The sequence below is a fragment of the Protopterus annectens genome, chromosome 5.part0, assembly GCF_019279795.1.
Source record: "Protopterus annectens isolate FY-2018-M chromosome 5.part0, PAN1.0, whole genome shotgun sequence".
Taxonomy (NCBI): Eukaryota; Metazoa; Chordata; order Ceratodontiformes; family Protopteridae; genus Protopterus; species Protopterus annectens.
The window spans coordinates 1,900,389,003-1,900,414,139 of NC_056735.1; the positions used below are offsets into that span (position 1 = coordinate 1,900,389,003).

Genomic DNA, 25,137 nt, shown 5'->3' on the forward strand with positions numbered 1-25,137 from the left:
ACTGGTCAGACTTCTCCAACCATTCTCCACCACCATATATCAACCTGTACAACTTTACACAAATCATCACAGATATAAATAGACCCAACAAAAATAAAGACAACAGCTCAGTTCTAGACTGGATACTAGTCTCCAACCCCAACAAAGTGTCAGTAGCAGGTACTCCCCCTGCAGTATTAGTGACCACCTTCCAGCTTACATAATTTGTAAAACCAGCCTAATACCTTCCCAACACCGATTGAAACAATCAAGAAATGTAAGTAACTTTAACCCCACAATTTTAATGAATCCCTTAGAAGGATCAATTGGAATACTCTAACATTCCTACCATTAGATGAGGCTGTCGAGTTCTTTAACTCCACCTTCCTAACTATCCTCAACAAACTAGCCCCAGTTAGGCTAAAAAGAGTCAAAATCAAGCACTCCATCTGGCTTACTAGAATCACCAAGCATGTTTTGAATACCAGAGACAAAATACGTAAAAAATGGCAAAAGCACAAAAATCCCTTTGACCTCTTACAATTCAGATAGCTCTGTAACCAGGTAAAATGCCTGATCATTAATGATAGGGAACAATACTAATTAAACCTTCAAAACAATTACAAACAAAACTCTAAGAAATTTTGGAAGCCCATTTCATCTCTAATTAATCCTGGTACAATAAACAACCCATGCCCTTTCCCTGAAAAACTGCCAGTGAAATAGCCACACTCTTCAACTCACATTTCATCAACACAATAGCCAAACTTTCCCTCACACTAACACTACTACCAACCATCATCTTCCATCTCCTTCCCTCCAGGTAGCACCTCCCAACTCATCTTCCTTTTCTTTCTCCCCCATCCCCATCACCACTATAACAAAACTTCTCCTTAAACTGAAGCCTGGCTCCTGTGCTTCCAACAACTAGCCAAGAATATCTCCAAATGTCAGCAAGATCCATTGCCTATCCTATCAGTATATTTCTCAACAGATCTCTCCAAGAGTCTTACGTTCCAACTATATGGAAAAAAACATACATTCTTCCACTCCACAAAGGAGGTAACAATATAGATAGCTCTAATTTCAGGCCCATTGCAATTCTTTCCCCTCTCTCCAAAATCCTTGAGAAATGTATTCATTACCAACTTCTAAACCCCCTATAGCTAAATAATCTCCTCTCTCCAACTCAGCATGGCTTTAGACCTGGTCACAATACCACTACTGCCCTTATTTCTTTTATGGACACAATCAATCAAGCCAGAAATGATGGTAACTTTGTATCCTCCCTCTTTCTCGACCTATTACAAGCCTTTGATATAGTCTCCCACCCCCTTACTTCTCAAAAAACTCTCCACCCTAGGTACCTCCCCAACAACTCTAAACTGGTTCACAAACTACCTGAGAGATAGACAACAATCCACTAGATGGCACAACTCTTTCTCCCTATTCCTTAACTGTACTACAGGAGTCCCAAAAGGTTCCATATTATGTCCCCTTTTATTCAGTATTTTTATAAATGACTTCCATACCAACCTCAAACATGCATTTGTTGTACAATATGCAGACAATTCAACCATTATTTACTCTGCTAAATCGACAACAGAACTTTTGCAGATTTGCCAAAATGCCTTTACCACTACCGAAATCTGGATGGCTAATAATTATCTAGCTCTAAACCCAAATAAAACAAAAATGTTACTGTTTACTCCCAAGAAAGATCTCTCTGTCCCATCATTGCATTTCCTTAAAATCACTTAACTGTCTCGAAATTCGCCATCATCTTACCTACCTACACCTAATCACAGCTCACAAAATTATTTACAAGCTTTCAGAATGCCCAGCCCTCTCTTCCATCCTCACCCACTACCACCTAAACAGGCCACTTAGATCTGAAAATCAACTACTGCTGCAAGTAGACAAACCTAAACTTCCTGCTGGCAACATGCTTTATATTCCTTCTCTGTTGCCAAGCTTTGGAACTCTTTACCATTAGCTAAAAATCACATCCTTGCATTGTGATTACATCTCTCTTCCCTTTGGCAATGCACATGCCTCTATTCCCATTCATCCATAACTTGAATGCCTACACTCTTAAGTTTACTCACACTCTATCCTACATCCCTCCCTTCTTCAAACTCATCCTATTTCACTACCAAACCAAACTATCCTAAAATTTCACTCTTCTATCCATCTTTTCCACATTACCCCTCACTGCCCCTCTTCCCATCCTTTTACTAACCAATCTCACAAAATACCTTGTATATACTGCTTAATTGTGTTTAATAACTCAATTACTTTTCCAGTTTTGAAACTTATACTAGTTGTTATGTTTCACCTATACTCATCTGTATATATCATTTGTTTGCCAACCTTTACAATTATTGTATATTACTAAGTTTGCTTGGTGATTACTGGATTTGCTTGTATCTTGAAGTTGTTCTATATCTTATCTACTGTTTGTATGTTATGTACTAATACTGTGGAGCTTTTCTCCCTGATCCTCCACTAAAATGGGGTTCTCTTGGCCCAGTGGATTTTCCCAGTAAACAAATGCCAATAAATAAATAAATAATTAGTTTCCATGTACTTACTGAAACGTGAATTTCTGCTGATAGCCCTGTATTTCTCTTGTTCTTTCTCCCACATCCTACAACCAAAACATACACAAAAAATATAAGGTAAAACTGTCCACATTTCAAAAATAAGACTGCCACAAAACACACTCTATTACAAGAAGTAAAGAAAGAAATAGAAATACTTAAATGCTCGATGAATATAATATTCTATGCAAGCACCAAATGCTACAACAAAAAAGGGACAAACAATGTTTGGTACATGGAAGCTTAAATGGAAGTATCTATGTCCTTATGCATCATTAATCCTGAAAACTATACATTAAGAAGTGAGGCACATTATTCTAGATACCTTATCTTTTGGATATCTGCACGGAGCACTAAGGCACACAGTATGCCCTGGGATGCATTTGAGCTATCCCAAAACTATAATAATATGAGAAATCCTTGTACTCTGAAAGACAACGTCTGTAACTCCAGTAACCAAGAGAGGTTCGAGTCTCTACTGCTGATAACATTAGCATTGATGACCCTTTCACGCTGCTGGTTTAACATCAGAATCAAACCTTGTTACTACAAGCAGAAAATGGTGAGCATGTCAGCATTACCAGCAAATTTAAATATGAAATCTTTTTCTATCTGAATCTGCAATGGATCATTTCTGCTACTCAACACATACTTAAATTTATAAACATATTAATATATATAAATTGTGACAACACTAGAAAACCCTGGTCTGCTAAACTATCTGGTTTTGCAGCTAGATTACACATCTGCATATGTGATAACCATGATTCTGTCTGCAAGTTGATCCTTGGGTGCAGAAGTCTTCCGCTCTGAATGTTAGACAACAAATTCAGCAATGAAAGCAGCTCCATTTCCAGGATTTCTGTGCTTTCCCCTTTATCCAGATGCATGAGATACAGTATAATAGCAGATGTGAAAATGTCTGCAATCACCTCCTCCCATATGCATAATTTTAGTTATAATTAGTTAATTATTCAATGCGCTATTTCATATAGCTTTTTCTGTTTCTTGCTGAGATAATGATGTCATGTCTGCTCCTTCTGACTCAGCTAATGATGACTTCAAACTGCTATGTACCCCCAGCCAGCTCCATGTTCAGAATGATAAAGTGTAAATGTAACCGAGATTACGTGATCGACACTGGCTAGTGATCTTGGTACTACGTCAGTAAGAGGGGGATGAGTGACCAGTGAAGGCTCAGCCATCCTAGCTGGAGAAGGTCTGGTCTGCTGCAAAGCCAGAATCAATAGGGAAACTGTTTTACAATGTACAGCGTATGGGCTGAGGATATGTACTTGGCTCTGCTGCACAATGTTCACAAAGAAGCCTTCAATGTGTTTGTGTGGGAGCACATATATGCACATGAAACAAACATTAAAAATAAATACTGTAGTCATTTGGTCTGTCCATAACACTGGTGTGTGATACATTTATTCTGTTTGTTATTCTAGTTTTATATGTAAACCTGCAGAACAGTACCTCAGTGTAATGTAATAAAATTAATCTTCACCCCATGTGAATACAATCACTGTAACATCAATATTGGTGTTCCTAAACAGCAAACTCATGTATATTAGAAAACAAACGTATTTTTCTAATTAGTATTTTTTCATTTGTTTAATTATAATGCAATTTTATTTAAGTGCAATTCAAGTATAAGTGCATATTACTTCTCTGCATAAAAGACAACTTCACAGTTCCTTTCGTATTACAATGATATTAAAATTGTTACCTGGTTTGCTATTTCATCTGTGTGCCTTTGTGACAAATAACTTGAAGAAAAGATATATTCCTTTTTGTTAGTGCTATTTGTCTGTGTTCCTTTAGATGGTATTTCAGTGCAGTATGATACTTTACTGTACGCATGTTTAAAACATTGCGTGTAAGCAGCACAGTCAATATATTATCAAATTATTTTTTCTGTATTTTGTTTTATCGATTCAAACCATCAGCCCTTTTATTCTCTTAATGCAGCAGTGACCATTGCTTGAAATATTTTATGTCTTACAGTGTTCAGCCACTACACACTGAGCTATCTGAGGAGGAGCACCTGATCTGTGAAAAATAGCAATAAATAGCCTGTTTTTTTTTTTTTTGCTTATTTTATTAGTTATTGCTTATTCTAGATATGTACAGCAATTTTAGTGTATACTGCAAACTTATACTGTATTTCATAGCTATTGGCTCACGGCTGGTTTTCTGCTATGATAAACATTTCTGTAGTGTTTTCTTCCTAAAATAGTTTAGGTTGTAGCTGTAATATTGTCCATATTCCTGATTGTGTTTGTGTAAACATTTCTGTAGTGTGTTCTTCCTAAAATAGTTTAGGTAGTAGCTGTAATATTCTCCATATTCCTGATTGTGTTTGTGGGCCTAGTAGTTTGTTAGAAGATGTTTTCTGAGCTCATTGTCCAGGCCATCTTAGTTAGCAAAGACCATCCCCACTTCAGTGAGAGTTTAGTGTTTATGGTCATTGTCTAGTTGGATTGCCAGGTCTACGGCTTGGAGAAAGCACCTCATTGGTTCTTTTGAGCTTTTTTTAAAGTTGTTTCAAGTTTCAACTTTCTGTTACTTTAGAAGTTAACTTGAATGTTTCAGCCATTACATACAGAGCTATCCGAGGAGGAGCACCTGATCTGTGATATATAGCAATAAGGAGCCTGTTTTTTGCTTATTTTAGTAGTTATTGCTTATTCTAGATATTTATAGCAATTTTATTGTATACTGCATACTTGTACTGTATTTCATAGCTATTGGCTCACTGCTGGTTTTCTGCTGTGGTAAACATTTCTGTAATGTTTTCTGGCTTCCCACCCTCACTCCCTATTGGTATCTTGTCTTTATACCTGCTGGCCTTGCAGCTGCCCATCCCTACTCTAAATTTAATATTGGACACTCCTCCCAGTCTAGTGTCATTAGCTCATTCTACCTAATACAGATACAGAGAGATCATCTGAGAGGGCCAACCCACTTAGTTTCTTTCCTTTTGTTCCTCCTTTCTTTAAATAAAAAGATTGCCTGAATCACCTTGTGTTCTGACGGTGCTTCTCAAACATTTTGGAAATATAGAGTATATTTTAATGCATTTATTAAAACTGTATTCACCTCAATATTGCTGCAACTCAAGTGCTCTAGGTTGCACTGCATCTGAATTTTTTTAGTGTTGTTTTAGCTGCTTTTCTGTATATATAGACTTTTCTGTATATGTAGACTAGCACTTATTCTACTGTATTACTTCCTCTTAAATCGTTTTTCAGTTGTGTACTTGCCTTGCTTCATTTAAAAAGTTTTAAATTGCTAATTTTGTAGAGTTTTAATTGCATTTACTGTTTAGGGCTACACACTCAAGTGTGTTAGCCTTTTCTGTGTTTATTTACTGTATTATTGCATTGTTTAGCCTGTTTTAACCAAACCAAACAAAAAAATACTATCTTGTTTGCTCGTTTCCTGCCTTACCTAGCTAGTATAGTCCAGATCCCAGGCTTTGCTGGTTTCAGGACTTTATTTTCTGTGTTCAGAGCTATCCAGACCTTGCTGTGGTAGAAGGAAGTCCTACTGCTTACCAGTGGGAGTGGCAAGCATTGTACTGCCTATCTAACACTAGAGGAGTAGTTTCCAGCTCCGAAATTGTAATTTTATAAGCCATTTTGGGCTGATTTCTATCCCTTTCAACTTTCTGGCTTAAAAACATGTGTGTTTGCATGTTTTTTGCATCGTGCAGCATCGCGGGGCTACGGTTAAACTATTCCAGGTGTCAGAAAGTCTGCTCTTCAAATTTTCCCTTAGAACTAGCTGGCTTCTCAGTAGTAGCACTAAAATGTGAACCCCTGTGACTAGCACTTGATCTAGAACCTGTTGGAAAGTACTAGGAAGCATTCAACTGATACAAGCATTCAACTCTCCTTGTTAAAAAGGAGAAATTAATCATAGGCACTAAACAGTCTATAATTGCAAAGTACCTTGCAAAGGTAAGGGAAAACAGCTCTTGTACTTTACAAAAAAAGCATCTAAACAGGCATGTCCAAAGGTCAGCTTCCGGTGATTTCTCCTGTCCATGTGGTGAATCTGGGCATGTTGGGGCAATGCAGCAACTGCTTCATGTACACAGACAGCCCTCTTCTCCTACCACCCAAAACTACAACCTACAAGAGATGCACTTACATAGCCAAACTGGAAGCAAAGCTTTCTCCAGCCAAGATTGTGCTAGATAGTCAAGGCGAGAAGGTTAACACCTGCACTACACCTCAAGCAACACATAACCCTTCAAAACCCACATCATCAACACCCATACATAGCAACACTAAACCCACATATGCGGAGACCCTTAACATTAAACTGCCCAAGTAACAAGGACCTCCGAAGCTGAAATGCAAACAATCACCAGTCACAACCAAAGTGACACATAGCTCACAACACCAGTGTGCCACCCAACAACAGCCACTAAGGCAAGACAATGTACCCAACACTTTAGTTATAGTTGACTCTATAGTCAGGCACACTGATGTCCCACCCACCAGGCTGAACAAGGAGATAATTACAGTCAGCTGCCTGTCAGATGCCAGGATCCGCCACATAACGCATGTACTCAAGTCATTCCACAACAAGTACAAATACGACTATGTCATTGCCCATGTTGAAGTGAATGACTTGAGATGTACCTCCCTGGACTACATGAAAAGAGACATGGAACAGCTCTCGGATCATGTGGCCCAGAGTCGCCCAGAATTATACCACAGTATAAGGACAAAATGACTGACTTCAACAATTGGTGTCATTCAAAGGGGATCCAGTATCTGTCTGCCTGGGACGACATGATTGACAAACCACAATGCTTTACCAGAGATGGTCTGCACCTGTCGCCCCCTGGGATTCAGGTTACTGACTAAAGCTCTTGTCACCCATATAGTGCCTTTTTTAGGCAAGGTTCAAATGACAAAACCACCACCGTAACAGATACAAGCATGCAAAATCTGAAGGTAATGCTACTCAACGCTAGAAGTCTAAACCTCAAAATGCACTCTGTCAAGGCACTCCTAAAAATGGAGAACATTGATATCTGTGTAGTAACTGAGACCTGGTTCAAAGCTCCACAGAGCACCCCTGCAATACCAGGCAACAACTCTTACCACACTTTTCGGCCACCAAACCAAGACTGAAACACTAAAGTTGGAGGAGTGTCCATATTCACCAAGGATATTCACACCTCCAGGCTAGTTGCCCAACACAATGCATCTGAAATTCCCCAGGTGCAACTAACACTAGGTAAGACTGCAATCCAAATTGTAGCTTGCTACAGATCCCCCATCATGCCCCAAGATTCTCACTACACCTTTCTAAACATACTGGAAAATATTAAGATACAACCAAACACCCTAATACTGGGTGATTTCAACTACCCTGCCATTAACTGGGAAAACTACTCGGGTACCAACACCTTTTTCCAACGGTTTTTGGAATTCATAAATTCCAACACCTTGGATCAACTAATCCATTGTCCCACCAGGGGCTCCAATCCTAGACCTGGTCATTACCAACATGGGAGACAGATGCTCCACACCAGTGGTCACCCCCTCATTGGTCAGGTCTGACCATAAAGCTAATCACCCTTGACATCCACATCCACCCTCGCCCCCCAGTAAGGAAACCTCCGTAAAAAACTTCTCCAAAGCCAGCTTCATGCTACTCAAGTCAGAAGTGACAAACTTCATGACACCCATGCAGATGGGAGCTGAAAGTTCGACTGCTGAATCCTACACTAAGGCACTGTAGGAGTACATCCACTTGTGCATGAATCGTGCCATCCCAAATAGAACCAAGACGCTCTACACCAAAAAAAGGAAGCCAATCTGGTGGTCCCCTGCCATAAACAAACTATACAACAGAAGGAAGACACTGTTGCAGAAAAGAGGAAAAATCCCAGGATGCAAAAAACTCCCTTACCAGACTCAGTAAAAAGCTGAGATCCCTCATAAAATCTTCCAAAGCTAGTTACGAAAATAAAATTGTCAAAGATTCCAAACAAAACCACAAGACATTCTATAGTCATGTCAAGAATCTAAATGGCAATGCTCAGATCTGCTCTGAGTTACAACAGAATGACATTAAATATACTAATCCCAAGGATATTGCTAATATCCTGGCAGATCAATTTAGTGTCAACTTCATCCCCCTCTCACCCCCTAAAGGGCCCATCTCAATATCAAAAGATTGCCAAATTCCGGTAATCACGACCACAAAGCTAGAAACCGCACTCTCCAAAGCTAAGAATACAGCATCCATGGGACCAGATGCCATCCCGGGCTGTGTGCTACATGAACTACAAAATTAACTAGCACCTCACCTAAGTGTCATGTTTAATCATAGCCTCATCTCAGGCTTCATGCCCACTGAGTGGCGCACAGCTACAGTTATCCTACCCCACAAGAGGGTCCACCCTGGATCTCGGGAACTACTGTCTCATCAGTCTGATGAGCCTGATCTGCAAGGGCATGGAACACATTATCATGGAATTTATAAACAAAGACATTGGCAACCTTCAAAAACTAGACCCCACCCAGTTTGGGTTCGTGAAGAGCCGATCTTGTCTCTTGAACCTGATTGACTTGTTCGAATCAGTCTCCAGAGCTGTGGATGAGGGTAAGGCCTATCTGGACCTCGCCAAGACCTTTGACACCATCCTCCACTCTGGAATCATAGATAAACGTACTAAGCTGGGCATAAATCCCTACATCGCTCGATGGGTTGCCAACTGGCTTACTGACAGAACCCAGTCTGTAAAAGTAGCCGACTCCAAATCCATCTCCAGGCAAGTGACAAGTGGAGTACCTCAGGGTTCAGTCCTGGGACTGCTCTTGTTTGGCATCTACTTCTCTGAAGTACAGGCCAACACTAAGGGACTCTGGCTAACAAAGTTCGCAGATGACTGCAAACTGGGAGCCATTACTGAATCCCCAAATGATGGTGATATTCTACAAAAGGGCCTTACAGAAACAGATGCTAGGTGCCAGATCCATGGGCTCAAGCTTAATTTCAAGAAATGCATAGTTATCCCCTTTGGGAAAAAACATGTACCCATGAATTACCACATAGGTGGCAGTACACTAAACACTGAAAGTGTGATGAGAGACTTAGGGACACAAGTGGACAGTGGTCTCACCTTCGATAACCACATTGTCACAACAGTCAGGAAATCCTTCTATGTGGCACACCTAATCACTAAGGGCTTTTCATCCAGAAAAAAGGAGGTCATTGCCCCACTGTACTCATCCCTCATTAGACCCATTATAGAGTACAATGCCTCATTTGGTATGTACCTCACAAGACATCTGCAAAAGCTGGAAAGGCCGCAGAAATACCTCACTAAAAGAATCACAGGCCTAAAGCAGATGCCCTATGCTGACTGCCTAAAAAACTCCAGCTATACTCTGTGGCATATTGTCTACTCAGAGACGATCTCTGCTTAACACACAAAGCCATGTTAAACCCTGAACTGTTGGACATGCTCCACTTAAAGAAATCCCAATCCCTCAGAGCCACACACTCCAGGGATCTAAACCTTGTCATCACAATGAAAAAAACATGCTGGAGGGATAGGGTCTTGACCCAGAGACTCCTCATACTCTGGAACAGACTGCCCATACATGTCAACAGAGTGCCTCCTCGGCCCTCTTCAAAAGGAACCTTGACGATTGGATGGGAGATAGGAAATTCACCCCAGGGATCACATCAGTCACCCTGTTAGACAGGGGTCTAGGGAAGTAAATATTGTGGGAAGAAATATCCAGGGAGTTGTTATGGGTAGGCTTGTATAGGCCCTAGGGTCAATAGCCTCGTATCAACCTATGAACCCTCCCTTTTTGTAGACGACAGATTTATCACAAAGTAAAGGCTTGACAGGGTGTATGATTCCACACACCACATGCATCTACAGTACCTTATGTCTGCACTAAGTGGCAGGACATATCACCATCCTTTTTGGTCTGTCCTTTTTGGTTTACCACCTGGCCTCCACTACATTGCAGCCCCAAAGTATGCCTAACTACTACACTACCCAGGATGGATGAACCAACATCAGGCACTCTTATCTTCCCTGGCCAGCTCCTCTGGCACTTAGGGTTACTCCCTGAATCTGTTTCGCTGGGCTAAAGTCAGGGTCTAGCTCTCTGTGTCACAGATTCAGTTTTATACTGTCAAAGTTTTACCAGTAAAAAAATGCTTTTTTGACTTCATTATGAAGAAGGTGATCCAGAACCTGGTGTAACATGATGAATGCTGCAGAACACTGACCTTACAGAGTACAGAATTGCTATGCCCTTTGTTAACTATATGACAATGAACAAAGACCTGATACTTTAGAAGTGGTTACCTGAGTGCCAGACTAAAGCAGATGACAATGATGAGCCTAGAAAAGGTATTGGACCTTACTTCACACTAATTTAATATGATGCAGGGTCATAGGATAGCTGGAGCCTATTCCAGCATTCAGTGGGTGCAAAGTATAAAATCTAATCCTAAATGGGACAGCAACGTATTGCAGATTGCATAAACACATTCACACTCATATGGCTCACATTTATGGACAATTTGTAGGTCATCAGTTCACTACAGCATATCTCTGGGATTTGGAAGGAAATTGGTGCATACTTATTGTGTAATGAATTCTATGATATGCGGTGGACTTATGCTGTATAACATTTTGTCAGAGAAAGCAAAACTTCATGTCAGGTGAATTGAAATATATTTCTCTAAATTTCCAGATGGTTGTCTTGATGAAAGAAAATAATTTATATTTCTTATAGTAAGCTTCACGGACAATGGGAAAAAGCAGGTGTCACTGCTGCTAATGTGTGGTTAAAGACTTTCCCTCTAATCTTCCAATCCACTATAAAGCATGTAGTATGCTTAACGAAGATGCAACTATTATTGTTTTTAGAGGTATGCATAAACCATGTAGTATATTTACTGAAGATGCTACTGTTATAATTATTTTAGAAGTATGTATAATGGCAAATCTAATTTCTATATTAAAGTCTCAACAGATGTAGGGATGGAAGGGAGAGCATGCCTCTCTTTACCTATGCAGTGGATGATAGTTGCCACTCAATGGAAATTTCAGCAGATCTTGATGTTTCACAGATATTAATATGGATATACTATCTCTCTAACAGTTTTATGGAAAATTGTCTTGTTGATGGATACATAACCTGCTGAAAACCCTGTCACATGCAGATGCACTAAATTTATTATTTTTCTGCCACACTGCACTTTGGTTGTCCAGGCTATAGATAATAAAACAGGGCTACGGGAGATGCCCAGTTTCTAAAACTGCAGCTATTAGAAAATGTGACATGGATATCTCGTATTAAGTAATATTGTGAAGTTGTCATCAGATATTATAAAATGCTTTAGCAAAACCACCATATAATCGAGTTACACCACAAGTGACACTTGTGGGTACAGATTCCCAACACGATGTTTTTGACCCACATCCTCTAAATGGAATACTTTCTGATGATTTTGCTGCTATGTATGCTATCAACACAATAGAGACAACAGTTTACAGTTTACAGAAGTAAGGATCACTGCTTTTTGCATTAGGGAATATGACCAATGCTGTAGAAGATTTAAATACTGATGATGATGCCAAACCACAAAAGCCACAAAGCGAAAGCAACTGATTTAACATATGAGGTCAGTGAAGAAATGAGGGGCAACTAGTTCCAATGAATTCTATGTTTTGAATCAACAATTTACAGATGGTTCACAAACTCTACTGCCACCCCCCCAAAATTATTTTAAAGGATGATTTATTCAGGTGTATCTAAATAAAGCTTTGTTTTTCACTTTAAAATAATATACTCATGATGTATACATCATTTCTTACCCAAAACACTCACGTTGTTTAAATGGGATTTTGGATACATACATTTTATGCAAAAAAATGTTTCTCATACCTTTCTGCTTTCTCCTAATATTTTTACCACAATACCAATATAACTCCACTAACCATTCTTTATTTCATACTGTTTAGTCATTCCAAGCTTACATGAAATCAACAGTAACCTTCACCTTTAATCTACTGACACAACCCAGATAAACAGCTTTACTACAGACCCATACCCCTGCTACACCATTTCTTTCTTTCTCAAAAAATACCTCCACACCCACTCCCACTCCTTACACCCCCCAATAATAAATGATCACTCATCATCATCATCAACCTCCTTTCTATTCTGCATGGGGTCAGGGTGTCATACTTACTGTCACAACATGTCTTGTTTCAGAGGCACTGTCCCTCCTTTTTTGACAGTTGATGCTTATTGTCACAGGTGTTCTCTCATAGAATTCCGTCATCTCTTCCAAATCTGCTTTACCAAACTATGTCCTATTTTCCTGCACATGTGACTGAATCACTGTAATCTTTTCTCCTTGACTTCATACAGCTGGGGCTACTTTGAATTTACCTCTGATGCCTTCATTTCTTTGTGTGTCTCACAGTGTACATCATATTATCCATGTCAGACATTTCATCATCATCAACCCAAGATTTCTCTGCTGTTTATTCTTCATTGTCCAGGTTTCTATCTGACACAGAGGCAGTTTTGCACACCTTACTTTTCAGCTTCTTTGGCATTCTTCTGTCACATACTATCCCAGGCATCTTATGCCATTAGGTTGCCTCACTTCTGATTTTGGATTTCACCTTCACATCAGATCTTCCTTTTTCTCAACCACAGCTTCCAGATACTTGAAGCAGTTACCCTGTTCCACTACCCTTCCTTTTATCTCTGTTTTCAGCTTCTACTGATTTCACCATTGGCTGCAGTGACTACTGTCCTGTCTTGTTTATACTCAGTTTTATTCTATGTGTCTTCAGATTTACATTTCGGTTCCTATATTATTTGCTGAAGCAAGTCCCTTGTTCAGAGTCTGCTTGTAGTAACACATTGTTTACACAGCCCCTTTGTTGATCTGCCTCTCTGACCTGTTTGCTGATGTAGTCCATCTCCAGCATGAACAGTAGTGGTCATAGATCTGAAACCTGATGCGCATCCACTCCAACTGGAAACCCCTCTGTGAGTTCAAGCAATGTTTATACTTGTGTCACTGAGTCCTTGTAAATAGCCTGCACTAATTCTACAAATGTTTCCAGGACCTTGAACAATCACAGAACGGCCCAAATCAGTTTTCTTAGGGACCTTGTTATATGCTTTCTTCAAAGTATAGAAATGCCTAGTTTGACTTGTTCCTTGTCTCCAGTTTCTTTTCAGCTGTCTGTCTGTCTCACTGCAAACATCAGGTTGGTTGCACTGCATCCTGATCTGAATCTGAGCTGCTCATCTCTCATCTTACTTTCTACTATCACCCTCTCCTACAACTGGATACAATGTGACAGGAGTATGACACCATTGTACTGTATACAGTTGTGAAAAGCTCCTTTGTTCTTGTACAGTAGCATGCTTATCCTTCAGCCATCTGGGACACACCTCTCTCCCCATACTGTAATGAGTACCATCGGGAGCCATTTCTCTCTAGTGCACAAAACATCTTGACCCTATCTTCTGTGACTTCATCTCTGCCTGTTGCTTTCCCTGACTTAATTTTTCTTAGTCCCCTTAGTACTTCTTCAAGGGTGCATTTGCTTTCTTCCTCTTTCACTGTAGACGGTTAGTGTGACAGCACAGCTTCTGTGATGTTTTCTTCATTTAGAAGCTTCTTGATGTACTTCTTCCATCCAACCTTAATGTTCTCTGGAATGGTAGGCATATTGTTGCAGGCATCCCTTATGAATGGCACCAGCCAGCTCTCTTCTTTATCCTGCTGTTGTTGCCTTGCAACTTGATAGGGCTTCTTTGCATCATCTGCTGAGTCAATTTTCAGAAGATGGTAGATATTCTCTTATCCGCTTGTCAAACAGTATTCATTTGTAAATTTTCTCTTGGCCTCTTTGTTAGCAAAGCAGTATTTCTTCTTAGACTGTTCCATCTTTTCTATCTTCCATTCTTCCTGCACTCCTCCTTTCTTATGATAATTTACTGGACTTCTGCAATGCATCACAGCTTCCTCACATACCTTATTTCCATAACTGTCTTATTTCCATAACTGTCTCAACTGTATATTTTTTCAATTATCTTCAGAAGTGCTGTTTTCAGAAGCAACCATTCCGCTTCAACTCTTCCTTTTTCCTTCTTGAGGTGATATGGCCATGAGTGTTTTCCTGAACTCCTATGCTTTCAAGCCAGTCAACATCTAGATCTTCAGCCTAGTCTTTGTTGACCTTAGCGCCTTCCATAACCACTGCTTGCAGCTGGCTGTGGCCATCTGTGGTTTATGCTTAGGACTGACCATTTCATTATGAATGACTCTGCAATCTCTGATTTGACACCAGTGGCTTTTCCTACTAACAGGAAGTCTACTTGAGTTGCATGCTAACCACTGTCATATGTGATCTTGTAACGTCTATTTTGGCAAATCGTGTGTCTGTCACCATTAAGCTGTTTCCCAGATAGAAGTCTAGAAGAGTCTTGCCTTTACTATTCCTGCTGCCCACCCACCATCCAAGCTCCAAATAAAATCCCTTAAACTATCTAAATTCTTTTTTAGACTTACCCAGTTATTCGCATCCTGTTAATACACAATCAGAATTTTCGCCCCCCAAAATACACCTTCCTTTTATATTTCTTCTTTCTAAATGCTTGAAGATTAAAGAACAAATTAGATTAACTCTTTGCATTCTTAGAACTTCTCTCACCAGATATTGTAGCAATCACAGAATTGTGGCTAAAAAATGACAGTCTTGGCATAAATATTAATTTGACACAAGACATAGGAAAAGAGCAGGGAGAGAGGCATTGCTGCTCTGTAGAGAACAACTTGATATTAAAATGCTTGCTTAACCAATTCAGGTCTAGCTCTAGAGCCCAGTTAGTTGTTAAAAAGAGTTATGGAATGTACTTACCATAACTTAACATCCGTGTTATCCTATGTCACCATTCATCACGTCAGGGTTGTAGGATCAGACATCGGATCCGAGCCAGGAACATTTTACAGACAGATTCTAGGCTTAAGTTCTTCCCACTCCCATAATTTCCTACTGCCCTCTAACCCTCAGATTAATTTTGCCCCAGAGCCAGAAGACAGCCAGATTAGACCAGAACCAACAGATAGTACGCATCCACCTCCTCTAGATCTAACAGGATGGAGGAAGGAGGGAGGGATAGTGATGAATGGTGACATAGGACAACACAGGTGCTAAGTTATGGTAAGTACATAACTCCTTATCTGATGTTATTCATGTCACTATTCCTCACTTCGGGGTCAGAGGTCCCAGCTACCATACAATCCCGGGAGGCCTCATGGAAGGACATGCTGAAGTATTGTGGAGAGAAAGGATGCCCTGTTCCTGGACACTAGGTCGAGCTTGTAATGAATAATGAAGGTGTGAGGAGAAGACCAGGTGGCTGCAGCACAAATCTCATTAAACGAATACCAGGATAAGAAGACAGCTGATGTAGCCACGGAGCTAGTGTAATGAGCTCTGACAGGTCCTGGTAAGGTCAAATACATTGAGAAATCCAATGAGAAACAGTAATTTTGGACACTGCTTGACCCAGTTGCTTAACTGAAAAGGCCACAAATAGTTGGTCAGATTTGCGAAAGCTCTTTGATCTGTCTAAATAGAATCATAAGTGCCTATGTATGTCAAGTGTGTGCAACATATATTCTCCTTTATTAGAATAGTTAGGAAAGAAAACTGATAAATAAATGGTTTGATTCAGATTTGTCTCAGTGGTTACCTTGGGCATGAAGGAGGGATTAGTCCTGAGAGCCACTCTGTCTTTGTGAAAAATCATATATGGAGGCTTGACTGAGAGAGCCTGTAAGTCAGAAACTCATCTTGCTGATGTGATAGCCACCGGGAAGGTGGTCTTCCATGACAAAAACTTAATGTCACAAGTTACAGCAGGCTTGAAAGGACTCTATGTAAGAGACTGCAGCACAAATGAGAGGTCCCAAGGAGGAGAGGGATCTTTAACAGGGGTCTGAAGCAGGAAGACACCTTTCAGAAAGGCCTTACAAAGGCGAGAGGAAAAGCAGGTCCGTCACTAATATGAAAATAAAAAATGACCGCCAGCTGCAGCTTAATAGTGGAGAAACTGGCTCCATCGTGAAAGAGCGAAGATAAGAATAATAAGATGTATGGAATGGGAGCTGAAAAGGAATCCAGATTCCACTGCTTGGCCCAAATAGAAAATCTTTTCCACTTACTACTTTAGACCATTCTGGTGGAAGCCTTGTGAGAGGCTAGAATGATGTCCCTAACAGGAGAAGCAAGCCTGGGCTGGTTTAGAATTACAGAAAGCGGACAAACCATGTGGTCACATGAAGAGTCTGAAGGTTTGGGGTCAGAAGATGTGAGGGGTGAGATATCAGATCCGAAAGGGTATCCAGTACCCAAGGGGGTACCTCAGATGAGACCTGAGGAGGGGGAACCACATCTGCTGAGGCTAGAAGGGGGCAATGGGGATCAAAAAAGCCCTGAGGGATCAAGCTTTCTGAAGTACTCTGGGAATGAGAGGTATAGGAGGATAAGCATAAAGGAGACCTGGAGGCCAATCATGAACTAGAGCATCCCTGGGAGACTTCCCGGCTGAGGGGTTCAGGGCAATGTACTTGCTGCATTTGTGATTTAGAGGGGTAGCAAACAGATCACAACTCAGCTGACCCCAGTAAAGGAAGATATCTCTCACCGCTGAGGGATTCAGGGACCACTCATGAGGACTCAAGAGAGATTTACTGACCTTGTCTGCTAGCACGTTGATCTCCTCGTAAATGGTGCATTGCAAGAAGAAAGCTCCCTGAGAACATTGCTCATTCCCACACTCTCACAGCCTCACGGCAAAACAGATAAGAATGTGTGCCCCCTTGTTTGCTGATGTACCACACAACAGCCATGTTGTCCATGTGCACTGCAATGGTACCCAGAGGGAGGCAGTTCTGAAAGGCTTGCAACGTGAGAAGAACTGCCCTCCTCTTCAGTACGTTTATGTACAGCTTGGTCTCTGCAGGGGACCATGTACCTTGGACCATCTTTCCCTGGCAATGCCCCAACCCCACCACAGCAGGGAAGTGTCCTTGGTCACCATGGCACTGGGGGGGGGGGGAGGAGAAAAGGGTCTGCCCATGAGGAGATCAGGAGACTGAATCCACCAAAGAAGATGATGCCTGCACTCTAGAGTCAGGTGGATGGCAACTGTTGGATGAGACAGATAATCTATTGGACCACTAGAGTCCATTGTAGGACCCTCATGTAGAACCTGGCTAATAGCACCAGATAGACTGCCATCCCCATGGATCCTAAAGTCCTGAAAATTAAGTGGACCTGAGGATGAGACAGATCTAGGAGGCACTGAACTTGAGATCTGATTAGCTGTACTGCCTGGGAGGTAATGCTGCAATTTCTGACACAGTGCTTACCTAGATGCCAATAAATTCCAAGTTTTGGGTTGGAATCAGATTCAACTTGGGAAGATTCATGGTAACTCCTAGCTGGTTGAACAAGAGAAGGAGGTACTGAGCAACTGGGACCAGTCGATGCTTTGTGGGAGCTGTGAGGTGACATTTGTCGAGTTAAGGACACACCTGGAATCCTTGTAGTCTCAGGTGAGCTGCTACTACTGCCATGCATGTGCTGAGTACCCAGACGGCTGTGGTGAGACCAAAGGGCAGGGTCTGGAATTGTAATGATTGGCCCCTACATCAAAGCGGAGAGGTCTCCTAGAGCATTTGTCTATTTTTGTATGATAGTATGCATCCTGGAGATCCACAGAGCACATCCACTTGTCCTTTTGCAGAAGGATTGGACATAGGTCCCCCATTTTCTTCAGCATCAAAAAGAAGTGAGAGTAAGCTCCAGATCCTCATTGTCCTGGGGGGATCTCCTGGATGGCTCTCTTCTGAAGAAGCTTGAGAACTTCTTGCTGAGCTAACTCCCTCTGGTGGGGTGGCGCATCAGGGAGAAGCTTCCTGACTGGTGGGGTGGGAAAAGGGAATACAATAACCCCTGAAAATAATGCCGAGCACCCACCAATCTCTTGTGATGTTTGCCCAGGCTAAAGGGTACACAGAAAAATGACCCCTGACTGACTCCAGGGTCAGACAGTCAGGTAATGCATCAGGAGTGCTGGTAGGGCTTCGCAGAGAAGGTTTCCATGGAGCCCTGAATTTTAGGGCCACTGCCTCTAGGGTGGCATCTGCCATTGAACCTTCTCTCCCGACCTCTAGAAGAAGGTTCATCCTGATCCTCCTGAAAGGAAGACTGCAACTTCCAGAACTATAATTTCTTAGTCCCTCACTGTGTCTTAGAAGAGGATCGCTAAGGGGTAGAAAATTTGATTACCACAGCAGACAAGATCTTCACTTCTTGCTCACTGTGGGTAAGTGTGTCTTTGACCATGTCTGTCAACCACCCTGAATTCACAGTTGGGAGGATAGACAGATATACTCTGCTCCATCAACTCCTTTTTGGTGGCAGCGGCTACCACTATAGAATTGACTGGCACCCCTTTGAACCAAAACTGCCTGTCTGAGGGAGGACTCAAGAATTTGTCAGCTCGTTTGGGCACTGGCTCCACAGTATCAGGTTCCTTCCAAGCCGTTTTGGCAGTAAGATCTATGAGTTCATCAGCAGGAGGTGGAACTCAGGTGGTAGATGGTCCCATCCAGAACATCTTCAGGAACATGGACTCCTCAGAGGATGGGGGTTGGGGAGACCACCTACCCTTCAATTTAAGGATCTGTAAGATGTCTCCAAAGGAGACATCTTCGAGCAGCGATCTGGGGGACCAGTCCCCTTCATCGAGGTACATATTCTTGGTGACAGACTCCATTGGACTGTCAAGGTGCCTCCTCTTGCATGTTCTTTCTGAGGCTTATCCTCTGAGGGAGGCTCAGGGGATGACTTGGAAGAGAGGGGAACCCAAATTGGGGTAACTCCCCCTTGAAGGACAGTTTGGGAGGGCTGACCGTGAGCAGCATGAAAAGGCTCAGCACTCGGAGATGAGAGGGGCTGGGAAGTATCCTGGAGAGGAGGGGAGGAAGCTCCAGCAGTGGAGAAGCTCCTCTCTACTACCGAGAAGGCCAAAGGGCTGGACAATGCCCCCTCCCCACTCCCAGTGAGAAAAAAACACCTGCAAAAAGGGAGCAGAGCATGCCACCCCCTCAAGACCCCTGGATAGCACTAGCAATGAACTGTCAAAAGCCATAGCACTGAGGGGCAGGGACCGATCAGAAAAGGCTGGACCAGAACCACCTCCCAAGGACTCCAGAGCCACGGATCAGGGCAGAGGTCTGGTCTGCTCCATACGGGGGGTAACAGAGATGGTTGGGGACTCAGACTGGGTAGAAACAAATTGAACTCTAGCAGCCCCATCATCCCCCACTGCGTCCCAGGTCCTGGGAGTCCAAAGCCACCTGGGTCGGAAGAGGAGAAAGAAGTATAAGGCTGTTGGAAAGATCTCTGACTGGGTGAGCAGGGGATGCAAGAAGCCCCAGCTCAATCTGAGCCTTAAGAAAAGGCCTCATCATTCTGTCCATGTTGGATAGGAGCAAGCTCCTGGAGGATCTAGAAGATGCTGAAGACCTAGCTGGGGACACGCGTCTAGACCTTGAGGACCTCCTGTACCTCTTGGAAGAATGACATCTGTACCTGGGAGGTAGAAGGTGCTGCTCCAAACCAGAACCCAGAGGAGAGTCCCAATCAAGTTGGGGTCCAACATGAGTCCCAGATCTGCCCACTTCAGATCTGAGGGCAACAGAGGATCCAAGTGTTCAGAACTCAAATGCCTTGGATCCGAGGAGGTTTGATCCTTGGTAGGTCTAGTGTGAGTCGGATCTGAAGACCTTGATTTAGAGGCCTTGGATTGTTGTGTAGACTCACTGGACCTAGGATCTGAAGATCACGAACCAGAGGCCTTGGATCTGGGAGTAGACTCATGGGACCTTGGATCTGACAGCGCCAGGCTTCTTTGAAGAAGAGGACCCAGGGACTGAGGGTGCCTTCCTCTTTTGGTCAGAAGGACCTGGCTTGAGCAATGGACCCCCCTGAGAAATCCCTTTTAACAGCAGTTTATTGCAGGGCTCGACCAAGGTCCTGAGGTTGAAGGAGGCACAAATGCCACATTCAACCTCCAGGTTGTCAGCACCCAAGCAATAGAGGCACTCCTCGTGCGAGTCAGAAAGGGGCATCTTCTGACCACCTGAGGAGTACCTCTTGAAACCTGCTGGCTTGTCTGACATTGCAAGAGAAGAACAGACCAAATGCCAAAACCCAAACGGCATGCAAAACCATAAACCAGGAGCCAAAACCAAGTAAAAAAACAGCAAGAAACAACCACTAGCAATAAAACGACAAACTGTAACACTACTAAGCTAGAATAAGCGACAGGATGAACCAAAGAAAAAAACAAATTGGTCCCAGAAGGCTTAACTGACAGGAATAACTAGAATGGGAGGGGAGGAACCATGACTAAGTTTAAACTAAAAATATAGTAGAGGTACTCACAAACTACAAGAAAATACAAATTTGAGGAACAAAAATAAGCACTTGTCCCCAGAAGAGACTCGAGCCAAGGTAATCACATCTGTAGCAGTGAGCGGCAAATGAGATCTGAAGGTTAGAGGACAGCAGGGGATTTTGGGAGTGGGAAGGGCTTGAGCCTAGGATCTGTCTGTAAAGTTGCCGGTTCGGATCTGATGTCAGTTTCTATGACCCTGAAGTGATGAATTGTGCCATGGATAGCATCAGATCAACAGTTTTAACAAGTAATAAAGCCAAGACTCATAGTATTCTGGCATATCTACCTCCACCTTCCTCTCTATCAATATTACAAAAGCTGCTGCTGCTGTGTCTTTCGGCTTTTCCCGGTTAGGGGTCGCCACAGCGGAAATACGGTCCGCTAATGATTGGTAGTTGATTTTTATGTGCCGAGTTACGAGCCCTGATGCACAACCTTCAACGAACGTACGCCCATTCATGCATGTCTCCATGCAGAAGATGCTCTAGCTGAGAATCGAACTGGACAGCGTCTTACTATGAGGTGACAATGCTACCACAGCACCACCACCACGGGAGCTATTGAAGACAATTATAGCTGCTCTTGGTCTTAAGAAATACATGAGATTTACCTTAAGTTACAGATATAATTGATATTAAAGAATGTCTAGCTGATCCTGGCCTTATCCAGAGGATTTGTGAACCAACATGTTCTCTAATTTAAAAACAGACTATAGCACACTGCAACAACTGAAATTACTAACATTCCAGAAAGTATAAACACCATTACCATTCACTCCTCCCCTTAAGGATCACTGCCATTTTACCTTCAAATTAAAAAAAATCCTTCCAGAATGAATCCTTCATCACTGATCACATCTAGAAACAAAAAAAAAGAAGTTACGTACTCACCATAACGTTCCACGTGTGTTGCCTATCTCGCCTTCATTCTTACCAGGTTGGGTTTGGATCCGATCCTCAGATCTGACCTGGCCTTATATACAAGCTCGAGGTCTTCCACTAGCTTGTAGCTAAACCCTATCCCATCATGCACTAGGAGAGCTCCCCAGATCTTGTTTGCAGTTAAAAAATGAATACAAAATAAGGATAATTTAATATCCTATAGCGCAATCATGAAGGTCAGAGATCGCTAATAGCCAATTGTATCAACTCGGTCTTCCAGGAGCAAAAGGCTGGGGGAAAGGAGGGTGGGATGTAAGAATGACAGCGAGAAGGACAACACACATGGAACGTTATGGTGAGTACATAACTTCTTTATGTGTTGTTGTCCTATCTCGCCTTCATTCTTAATAGGTTGGGACAGCATCCCTAGCACCATCTTTCTTGGGTGGCTCAAGGGAGAATATTCTTCAAAATCGTGGAACCAAAGGAGGCCCTGTTCCTGGAGGTCAAATCAACTTTGTAATGATAAAGGTATGTGGTCTTGCCCATGTTGCTGCAGCACAAATGGTATCAATTGGCAGTCTAGCCTGAAAAGCGGAAGAGGTTGCAATGGCTCTTGTAGAATGACCTTTTACTTTATGGGGAAGATCTTTGTTCTGAAATTTATAAACGAAAGTTATACAATCTGAGAGCCATTTTGAAAGGGTCACTTTAGAAACTGGAGCACCTTTCTTTGAATCTGAAAAAGATACGACTAGCTGGTCAGAGTTTCTGAAGTCTTTTGTCATATGTAAGTAGGAGCGTAATTGTTTATGCACATCCAGTTGGTGCAACATGTATTCTGCCTTAATCTCGTAATTAGGAAAAAATACTGGTAGCTCTGTGGATTTGTTCAGATTAGATTCTGAACATATTTTGGGTAACAAGGAAGAGTTTGTTTGTAAGGAGACTGTCTCTGTGGAAAAGCATATGAGGGGCTTTATTGACAAGGCTTGCAGCTCTGACACCCTTCCAGCAGAAGTTAATTACTATCAAAAGAACAGTTTTCCAAGTCAAAAATTTGAGTTCTCAGGATGATGATGGCTAAAACGGGTTAAAGATTAAACGGGATAAGACAAAATTCAAGTCCCATGGTGCTGGAGGGTCTTTAATGGATGGTCTTAATAAAAAGGTACCGTTAAGTAAGGCTTTGCATAGTCTGTGAGACATAATATTGAGGCCTGATTCACCTAAATGGAAAATGGATATTGCTGCTAGCTGAACTCTAATAGTAGCTGCGGCTGTGCCTTCACTGAATAGTTTTGCCAAGAAATCTAGAATGGAACCTATTGGGGCAGAAAACAGGTCAATATGATTAGGAGAAGCCCATAAAGAGAATCTCTTCCATTTGCTTCTATATCTCTTTCTCGTTGAAGCCTTATGAGAAGAAATCAGGATGTGTTTTACTGATGAAGAAAGGTTAGGGAGCCTGTCTATAGTGGGAATTGGAGCAGCCAAGCTGTCAACTTGAGAGTTTAAAGGGAGGGATGGAGCATTCCTGAAGCAGGAGTTAGAAGGTCCAGAATCCAAGGCTCCTCCCAGAGGAAGGGGAACCAGATTTGATGAGGCCAATATGGAGCAATGAGTATCAAGTCCCTTCCCAAGTAACTGGCTTTCTGAAGAATTTTGGGTTTCAATGGAAATGGAGGAAAAGTGTAGAGGAGACCTGAGGGCCAATCACTTACAAGTGCATCTCTAGGTGACTCCCCTGGAGGGGGGAATCAGAGCAAAGTAGCTGCTGCATTTGGCATTCGTGGATGTCACAAAAAGGTTACAGCAAAGCTGGTCCCATTTGTGGAACATCTTTTCCGCTACTTCCTGTTTTGGGGATCACTTGTGAGGCATAAGAATTGCTCTGTTGAGGCTGTCTCTTATCACGCTGGATTTCCCCGTGATGTGCGTTGCTATCAGAAAGTGTTGAGAAGAGGTTGCCCAGTGCCATACTCTCAGGGCCTCACAACAAAGGGGGGTAAGATCTTGTTCCTCCTTGTTTGTTTATGCACCATACAACTGACATGCTGTCTGTCTGTATTGCAATTGTTCCCAGCGGAAGAGTCATAAAAGCACCGCTCTCATCTGTAGGACACTGATGTGCAAATGGGCCTCATGATCCTGTCAAGTGCCTTGGACTGTCTTTCCCAGATAATGCCCCCCACCTTATCTGAGATGCATCCATGGCCACTGTGGCTAGTGGTTGGGGAAGTACAAAGGGTTGACCTTGTGTCACATGAGTTGAGTAATGCCACCAACAAAGGTCTTTTTAGCAAGATTCTGTTATCAATATTTTGTGGGTCATGGGCAGCTCTTGCATCAACCACTGAGTGGACAGTAGCCACTGGAGAATTTTCATGTGCAGTCGTGCTAATGGGATCAAGGTTATAGCTGCTGCCATGGTCCCCAAGAGTTTTAGGACTGCCCTTGCTTGCATTTTTTTTCTTGAAAAGAAGATTTAACACTTGACGTTGTAAAACTTGTACCCTTTCTGGAGGAAGTTTGGCCATCATCTTTGTTGTAGCTAATTCTGCTCCTATAAAAAGGATACGCTGCGATGGCAGTAAGGCAGATTTCCTGTAGTCTATTGTGATTCCTAGGTGAAAGCAGAGCTGCAAGGTGATGTCATTCGCTTTTGTTAGTAGATGCTCAGTGGTGGTGGTTAGGAGCCTGTTGTCTAAGTATGGAAACACTCGGAATCCTAGGCATCTCAAGTGAGCCGCGACTACTGCCATACACTCAGTGAACACTCTGAGGACTGGAGTGAGGTAAAAAGGCAGAGCTCAAAACTGGTAGTGGCTGACTCCCAGCTGAAAGCGCAGGTGTCTCCTGGATTGCCTGTCCATTTCTATGTGGTAGGACACATCCTGGAGGTCTATTGAGCACATCCAATTGTCTTGTCCCAGAAAAGGGAGAATTGGCTGCAGTGTTACCATCCAGAACTTGGACTTTTTTACAGATTTGTTTAGATTGCTGAGATCCAGAACTGGTCTCCAGTACCCTGTTTCCTTTGGAACTAAAACAAATCTTGAGTATGCTCTGGATCCTATTCGGTCTGCAAAGACTATT

General features: G+C 42.3%; 1 protein-coding gene across 1 annotated transcript in view; it reads right to left on the reverse strand.

The window, feature by feature from the left end:
* The window catches only part of ERICH6B (glutamate rich 6B), a 701,186-nt gene that overhangs the window by 438,474 nt on the left and 237,575 nt on the right, over nt 1–25,137 (reverse strand). Inside the window, exon 5 of the mRNA XM_044072050.1 lies at nt 2,574–2,629. Coding sequence (XP_043927985.1) covers nt 2,574–2,629 — 56 coding nt within the window. The remainder of the gene's footprint in view (nt 1–2,573; nt 2,630–25,137) is intronic.